The 8148-nt window shown below is 43.6% G+C and overlaps 1 protein-coding gene across 1 annotated transcript; it reads left to right on the top strand.

Moving 5' to 3' along the window:
- Positions 1-345: 345 nt before the first annotated feature.
- On the top strand, positions 346-7220 carry LOC123148889 (ubiquitin-like modifier-activating enzyme 5). Its single transcript, XM_044568409.1, has 14 exons — positions 346-647; positions 734-802; positions 912-1025; positions 1938-2066; positions 2261-2329; positions 3096-3242; positions 3396-3432; positions 4186-4268; positions 4474-4548; positions 4991-5065; positions 5300-5386; positions 5480-5595; positions 6613-6665; positions 6749-7220. The coding sequence occupies exons 1-14, from the start codon at positions 570-572 to the stop codon at positions 6889-6891; spliced, it is 1275 nt and encodes a 424-aa protein (XP_044424344.1). The 5' UTR covers positions 346-569; the 3' UTR covers positions 6892-7220.
- The last annotated feature ends 928 nt before the right edge of the window (positions 7221-8148 follow it).

The following is an 8148-nucleotide window of genomic DNA, read 5'->3' as shown; positions in this document are numbered from 1 at the left end:
AAGCATGTGCTTCGTCCTCTCCCAGTCGCTACAGCCACGCCTAGACCTCATGCCGTCCGCTGCTTCCCTTCCTCCTGCTCCGTCCAGAGCTTTCTTCGACCTTCACCCAGTTTCAACAGATCTGATACATGTGGGAACGGCGGCGCCTGAATCCAGTCGAGGGGCGTGATGCCCGTTCCCAACTTGTGGCGGCCGGCGTGAGAGGAGCGGAGATGGCCGACGCGAGTTGTGATGGCGGCGGACGCGAGAGAGATGGGGACGAAGGGTTGGAAGGGGTAGATAGCGACAGCTGTTTTGTGGTTGAGAGCGCCCGACCGGATAACACCTGGTCCACGCGTGCGGCAAATCAGGGCAGGTCGAGCGGCGAGGGTTCCGTCTAGATAGTGCGCGGTCACTTTTTAGATTTTGGGAACTTCCAAATATGGTTCCTTTCCACGGCGTTTTTATCGTGGTTTTCCACCAAATACTCTGCCGTCGGCTCGTCGCCCCCGCGCTCCACTCGACACACTCCGATCTGGACAGCCGCTGCCAGCACTCCAACGGATCCACCCGGCCGGCCGGCGGCGACCATGGAGGAGGAGCTGCACGCGCTGCTGCGCGACCTCGACGCGCTCAAGCAGCTCCCCGACCCCGCCTCCATCGACCGGGTAAGCCGCCGTCCGCTCCCTCCCTCCCCAGATCTCGATCCCTTCCTCCGGTCACCGCCCCACATCTTCCTCTCCCCTGTTGCCAGATGCGAGATCGCGTGGTGAAGATGATGGGCCCGTCCGGCGCCGCTGCCGCCACCCGGTCGAAGATCAAGGTACGATCCGATGATGGCCCCTGCCAGGCTTCTAGGTGGCGAATTGGATCTGTGTGTTTGTGGAATTGAGAATTGACTGTGGCTTGCGGATTGGGGTTGCGTGGCGCAGGACATGAGCGCGGAGGTGGTGGACAGCAACCCCTACAGCAGGCTCATGGCGCTGCAGCGGATGGGGATCGTCGACAACTACGAGCGCATCCGCGACTACTCTGTCGCCATTGTGGTGAGCGTCTTTTGCTCTCATCTGGCTTTGAGGCGTTCTAAAGCAATTCGAGCTGGCAATTGGCATGGACTGGACCTGTAAATTTTTCCTCTCTAATAAGTAGAGGATGTTAGTCGGTATACCATCAAGTTATCAGATGGAAATCATGGATCAAGCAAATATGTAGTGGGCTTGGATAGTGACTGGAGAGCACTTTTTACTTGTGGCATAGTTCTTGTACTAGGCTTTCCTCAATGAAATATTGTGGTTACCAACATGCACTCAAGCCCACGAGAGTTTGATGTCAATGCAGTAATAGCCACATCAAATCTTTTCAGATTGTTCTAGAAATGTTATCTTATGCAAGGTTCAAGGCAGAATATACTTGTTTGGTGAGGATCTTGGGTGAAGTTCAGTTCTGATGAAATCACCAATTTGCAAGATCAAATCAGTAGTCACAGAGCTAAATATAATTAGAGATATAAGATATGCAACTTAGTTTTTTGTCCGCCAAACATATGTCCGCAGTTGGTTGTCTATGCCTGCATATCAGCAGACAAAGTGATAGTATACATGTATTTTTTTAGGGTGATAGTATATGGGTATTGGCGTTCCTATTAAGGAAAATGTAGTGGAAATGTATGTTTTGAGCAGCTGCCTTTTTTCATCTAATGCTAACTGCTAGTAATTTAATTGAATTTCATGACACACAATTGTTTGTTTGGTTATACACATGCCATTTCTGCACAAAATCACAACCCTACTAGACCAATACATGTTTCTTTAGTTATATGGAACAACAGAAAAGAAATGGTTGCAACTGTACAATTTACTTGAGCAGAACATTTCTTGGGTGAAGATCAAACATTTTTTAGTTTACAAGATCAAACTTTGACTTTTAATGTTCTTGATACATTAGTACATGCTCCACAGGGTGTAGGTGGTGTTGGTAGTGTCGCTGCTGAGATGCTCACTAGATGTGGAATTGGACGCCTCTTGCTATATGACTATGACACAGTTGAGCTGGCTAACATGAATAGGTTGTTCTTCCGACCGGACCAGGTAAGCTTCCATGAAAATCTTTATCTGCTCTCTCCTTTCTGTGCATGATACCATGATGTGCATTTTCTTAATATACATAGTGAAAGTTTATTTTCTGAAACACTGTTTACACTCTTTTACTGAATTGATTATACCTACTACTCTCCAAGAGCATAACCTTGGCCAGACTAATAACAGTATCCTTGTGCTGTTAGGTTGGAATGACCAAGACTGATGCTGCTGTGCAGACACTTAGCGAAATAAATCCCGATGTCGTATTGGAGGTGAGAACTGTGCCCATTGGTGACAGTCATTTATGTGGCTGCCCTTTCCTTCTTCAGCAAATTGATCCTTTCATCAGATTCATGACACTACAAGTTTTCATAGAAGGGCGAAAATGTAGGCCTTACATTTTTCAGGATAAACACTTTTCTTTACCCAACGCAGCCCACTTGCAGTGCTTATCAGTATCCATATCCATAGAATTTGTTTGACCGAAGAAAAATTGCCGTTGATATAGTGGATCACATCTTCTAATTCACCATGCTCCCTAATTTTGGACCCCTCTCATTCAATTGAGGTGTTCAGTTTTGGATTTGTTTCACGATTTTGACCGGGTCAACAATTTCTCAAGGAGCTCTCTCATTTAATTGAGGTGCTCAATTTTAGATTTGATTCACGATTTTGACTGGGTCAATGATTTCTCAAATTAATTGGCATCAACCAGCCTAGAAAAACACATCAGTCCCATGCACCCTCTCACCACCTAGGAAAAGAAGCGCCAACATGTGACATTATAGCACCCCTATAGTATGTCAGCCACCAGCACAAAAAACCTCCCCACATAATCACACCACCAAGAAAGCCCACCAAAACACCATCTTATAAAAAAGAAAACACCATTATTTTCCCCACACGCCAAACCAAATAACATTTTCTTTATGAAATCCCAACAACACCAATGGCGCAGCGAAGCGCACCCAACCCTTCTAGTGTTACACTATTCCTGCTTTGTTGTGTAAACTGACATCATTTGTTTTCTTCCCACAGAGTTATTCGTTGAATATCACTACAGTGAAAGGATTTGAAACATTTTTGGGAAGTCTCAAAGCTAGGAGCTCTAACGGGCGCAGCACTGGAGTTGATCTTGTTTTGAGCTGTGTTGATAACTATGAAGCTCGTATGGTTGTCAATCAGGTGAAAATTAGTAACATTATACTTTCATGATTTTGTGTAGCACTTCATCAATCCTCTCAACATTCTCATTCTCTATGGCTTGTTAACTTTGCATGTAGCTCTGCATGTCTGTGATTCAGTGGTGCATTATTTGTTTTTACACTTGCTTTTCAGGCTTGCAATGAGCTTCGCCAAACATGGATGGAATCTGGTAAGCCCAAAACTTGCATTTAATTATGTACTTACTGCTTGTTGGATACCGCTCATATTATCTGCACTTATATCTTCATGCCAATTGTTCTGTCTCGTTGTATTCTGATGTACATAGAAATTTTGTCGTCCACCTTGCCTTTAAAAGTTGCTACTTGCTATACATCCCCTTATGCCTGTATATGCATTGGATAAACTCATCCACAATATATTATTAACCCGTAGGTGTTGTTCAAGAGTTTAATTGAATACATATCTTTTTGCGAGAACATGGTGGGCTGGTGGCCTCTATGGCACCCAAGAATTTGGCAGGAACTCTGATCAAAACAGTTCAAATTGTACATGAATAGGCGAAAGAATCTTCTGTTCCTGTGACCTTATTCTTTTACAGTTCTACTTTAGTACTTGCTAGATATTTTATGAGGCTGCTCAAGCTAGATGCAAATATAGTAGCATTTGATTGGTTCAGAAAATAGTGCAGACTTCAGAGCATGCTACGGAATTAGGCGAGGTTATGTTTCATAAATGTGCACCCTAGGCTCCATACTTGCATTTCATGGAAATACACTACATTCTTAAATCGTATTGCAGCACCAAGAATAGATGCTTAGTTGTTGTTACCTGCGTGACTAGCCCTCGGTGAGAAATGGACAATTAAATTGTGACATTTTCGCCTTCATTTCATGCTAATTCTCTTCATTTATAATAATCTCATCAATGTGGAATGCACTTGACATGAGAACTTATGCATCAGGTGTGTCTGAAGACGCTGTTTCTGGTCATATACAGCTATTGGTTCCTGGTGAAACTGCATGCTTTGCATGTGCTCCTCCATTGGTACTTACTATGTATCTCAGATTTTGTACTCTTCACGTCGTACCTTAATAGTGTGCTATTATGCTTTTGATTTTAGTTTCTGCCTTTTTTTATTCTTCACAGTCGATCTAATTAGTTGAGGACTTGAGATGTCCTTTTGCATTTCCTGGATTTGTATTTAATCTGTTTATCTTTTGTAACCTGTTTGTGGTACTTCTGTGTAAAGGTTGTAGCATCAGGAGTGGACGAGCGTACACTTAAGCGAGATGGTGTTTGTGCTGCTTCTTTGCCAACTACAATGGTGAGTCCTTTACTTCGTTCACTTTTGTTTTTGCTTTGTTGTTTTCTCACCGGGCAACAATTTGCTCAAAGCTGTGGAAGCTTGGTTCTTCTGATCAGTCACATTCTTGTGCCTGTTTAGCAGCTATAAGTGGGACGCTGGGAGTGTTACTAATTTGGTTTTGGACTTGTTTAAATATGCTTATCTACTGTACTGTTGACTCTCAGCTTATGTTAGTCGACTTCTGTTTCAAGATATTTCTTGATTCAATTGGATCTATGCATTGCTGGACATCACTGCAATGCAGTGCACCATGCATTTAATGACTTAGCACTACCATCCCAAAGTGACAATGCATTCTAGTCACTCTTAGTCACAAGATTCCTGTCTCAAAGTTAACCAAAACCATTCTGAACATTTTCCATGTCCCATTTGTTTTGGCTGATGAACATGTTCTTTGCAGGGTGTTGTTGCTGGACTGCTGGTCCAGAATTCTCTGAAATATCTGTTGAAGTTTGGTCAAGTTTCCCCTTACTTGGTAATTGCTTCTATCTAGTTGTTGTGATGCTGCGACCGCTGTTGGCATGTTTTAAATGACATAGTTGGGCTCTCTATTTTTTGGAAGGAAATTATCAGAGTTTGTTAGTATCATTTTCGTTCCTGTAGGTTGAAAGGTTTCCCATTGTGGCACATGTTTATCCAACATATTCATCTCAAAATTCTGAACATTTTCTAATTATCATATTTTTGCGACGTCCTCCTATTTTTGCAGGGATATAATTCACTTAAGGATTTTTTCCCGACAATGGAAATGAGACCAAATCCACAATGTTCAAACCCAGCATGTCTTGAGAGACAGGTGCTTATTTTCACCCTTGCTTCCTTTTGGTAATCTTTGCTAGTTACAACTGTGACTGTTTCCTAATGGTATCCTGGCGTTCATCATTTTTAGAAAGAATATATGCAATCAAAACCTGCTAGAGATGCAGCGGCAAAGGCTAAGATGGAAGCTGAAGCATCCGCAGCAATTGAATACCCGGTTCACGTGGATAACGAGTGGAACATTAGGTACATTGCCCCCTATTCTGATTGAATTCATTCACACATATAAACACATCACAGATTTTGGTCTAGATGTGGTTACTACCAACCAGTATAATTAGAGCATCTCCAACAGCTTACCTATCCCAAAAACTGCCACAATGACCTAAAAACAGCTCCAGCAGATTACCCATCCCTAAAACTGCCAAGAAAAAACCTTGCATTGACTCATTATTGATCAACTAATGTGGTCCCTTGATTGAATGTCGTCATATCCTCTGAATTTCAGATTCTCACCCAAGTTAGATTAGAAACTTAGACATGAAATTTCTCGGTGTAAATTAGGTGTGCTATTTCCTGCCAACGCTACAGATCTACAGATCTGTGCTATGATTTTCAGCAGCTTTTCCACAGCAGACAGCTGACAGTTGCTTATTTGAAAGCCACAGCCCAACCAAACGCCCCCTAACCTAATTGTTCTGTTCAGTGTTGTTATGCATAGTTCTATACCAAATGGAGCTAACAAGATTGGATGTGTTCTAAAATGTTCTCAATCCTATATTGAACTACTATGTTTGTTCTTCAGAACTACCCAGCCACTACTTTCAGTTTGATGCTTGCTATATTTTCATGATTTTGCGTTTCTATGTACATAATACAAGGACTCCATTATATACTTCAGAGTATGTAGTCCCATATTCAGTATACCTCTTAAATGAATCTATACCTCTTTATCATTCTCGATATACCATACTAAGATACCTCAATGCAAGTATTACGAAAAAACATCACCGGGGCCTCTTAGTTTTTGCAATATACCATTTTTATGTACAAATACACAATATAGCAAACTATGCAAAATGTAATTGCTAATGAAGTGTATTAAAATGGTAAAGAGGCATAGTCGATTCATCTAAATGGTATATGAGGAATGGGAGTACGTACATACTCCCCAGGAGTACAGAATTATTTTCCTGGTGAACTGAATACCCATCGCAGAAGTTGCACGGAGTTTCTTACTTGCAGTGTTTTCCCCTTCTGCAGTGTTCTTGATGATAGTGACACGGCAACGTCAAGCGTTCAAAGGGCTGCAGCAGGTAAAATCAAATTCTAAGAACGAAGCATATTTCCCTATTTACCACTCCTGATGTGATTTTACCTCGTTTGAAAATCTGTGCAGACATCCTTCCAGAAGGCCTTGTCCGTGAACTTCCAGATGAAGATTCCTACGTGGAGCCACCTGCTGCACCAGCTAGCTCCGGCGCTATCGACGACGATCTCGAGGAGCTCCAGCGGCAACTCGACGCTCTAAACTCATCTTGACCTCGCGCGGATCCGGCTCAAGCAGTGCGATGAAAACCCAAACCAGATACCATTGTTTGCGTCCCTTCCGGCAGAACTAGCGATTTCAGTCGATATAGCCTCTGCCCAGCAGAGAAATGTTAGCTGCATTTTCCAGTCATGCAATTTTGAATCGGGCGATGTAGATCTTAAGAGGCTTATCAGAGGAGCAGCTTATGGAAGCTTGCTATAGACAAAGAGGTTTGATAGAAATTGTGAACCGTGACAGCATACTGTAAAATCATGTTAGTAGATTGGTACTGAACTTTCCAGCAAGAAGTTAAAAAATACCGTATTTTACCAAGAACGTACATACACATAGCACCCAGGACGACCATCGCTTTGCCAGTCACCTCGTTTTAGCTGGAGACACCCGGCCACTGCGAAGTGGAACCAACACTGGTCGACTCAAGGACCTGTGGAGCTGCAAGAGGTGACCAGCACCGCTGCTGCAGGCTGAAGCCCCAGAGTTGGCGTGCGACTAAGGACCCGTTCGGCGATCCACCAGCTCCTAGGATTTGCGGAGTGGCTGTTTCCACTTCCGGAGCGGAGCCGTGGAGCGAAGTGACACCAAACAGGTCCCAATTGGGGTTAGGGCAACTCCAATGTTAGTCATCAAACTGTCCGCAAATGGTTTCAGTTTCAAATGTCTGGACTAGACGACTGAAACATTTGTTTTGGCTATCCCGAGCCCTTGTGGACTCCACGTTCATGGAAGCCAGGGTAGGTGGCAACCACAATGCTGATGCTCGTGTATAAGCCGGGTATTTTTTTTCCTCGATAAACTGACGACGTGTTTGGTTCGCACTCAGGTAACGGATTCGTTCTGGTATCGGGAAGCCCTGGTTTCCAATGGTTTTCTACCGAATACACGTCTAGTTTGGTTCGAGCATCCGACCCTGTTTTCCGAATCACCTTCGCTCCGGCCGTTTTCGGTTTTGTGAATCGATGTATCGAAAGACACAGATACCTAATACGTAGTATGCGTACCAAACGCTGGATGCCGTTTCAGAAAGCGTTGGTTTGGGAAGCCGTGACTTTTCCGCCCAACCAAACGCGTCGTGAGTGTTTCATGTAAGCCGGGCACATTTTTAGCTATACTTGGCTTAACCCGTGATATGCCAAGATCTGCGTTATGTCCAACCCGTGATATGCCGAAGATCTGCGTTATGGCCTGTGCTTTATTCATGATGCTTGGCTTGGAGGTGTATAAGCCACGTATGACAAATAACACGCAGG

The sequence above is a fragment of the Triticum aestivum genome, chromosome 7A (assembly GCF_018294505.1).
Source record: "Triticum aestivum cultivar Chinese Spring chromosome 7A, IWGSC CS RefSeq v2.1, whole genome shotgun sequence".
In the NCBI taxonomy this organism is placed as follows: domain Eukaryota; kingdom Viridiplantae; phylum Streptophyta; class Magnoliopsida; order Poales; family Poaceae; genus Triticum; species Triticum aestivum.
This window is presented reverse-complemented; position numbering and strand designations above follow the sequence as displayed.

Bases quoted from the DNA above. Each gene is read 5' to 3' on its own strand.
- LOC123148889 (XM_044568409.1), top strand. From the start codon at position 570: ATGGAGGAGGAGCTGCACGCGCTGCTGCGCGACCTCGACGCGCTCAAG. The intron at 4,269-4,473 runs GTACTTACTATG...TTCTGTGTAAAG, and splicing joins TTGCATGTGCTCCTCCATTG to GTTGTAGCATCAGGAGTGGA. The intron at 6,666-6,748 runs GTAAAATCAAAT...AAATCTGTGCAG, and splicing joins CGTTCAAAGGGCTGCAGCAG to ACATCCTTCCAGAAGGCCTT.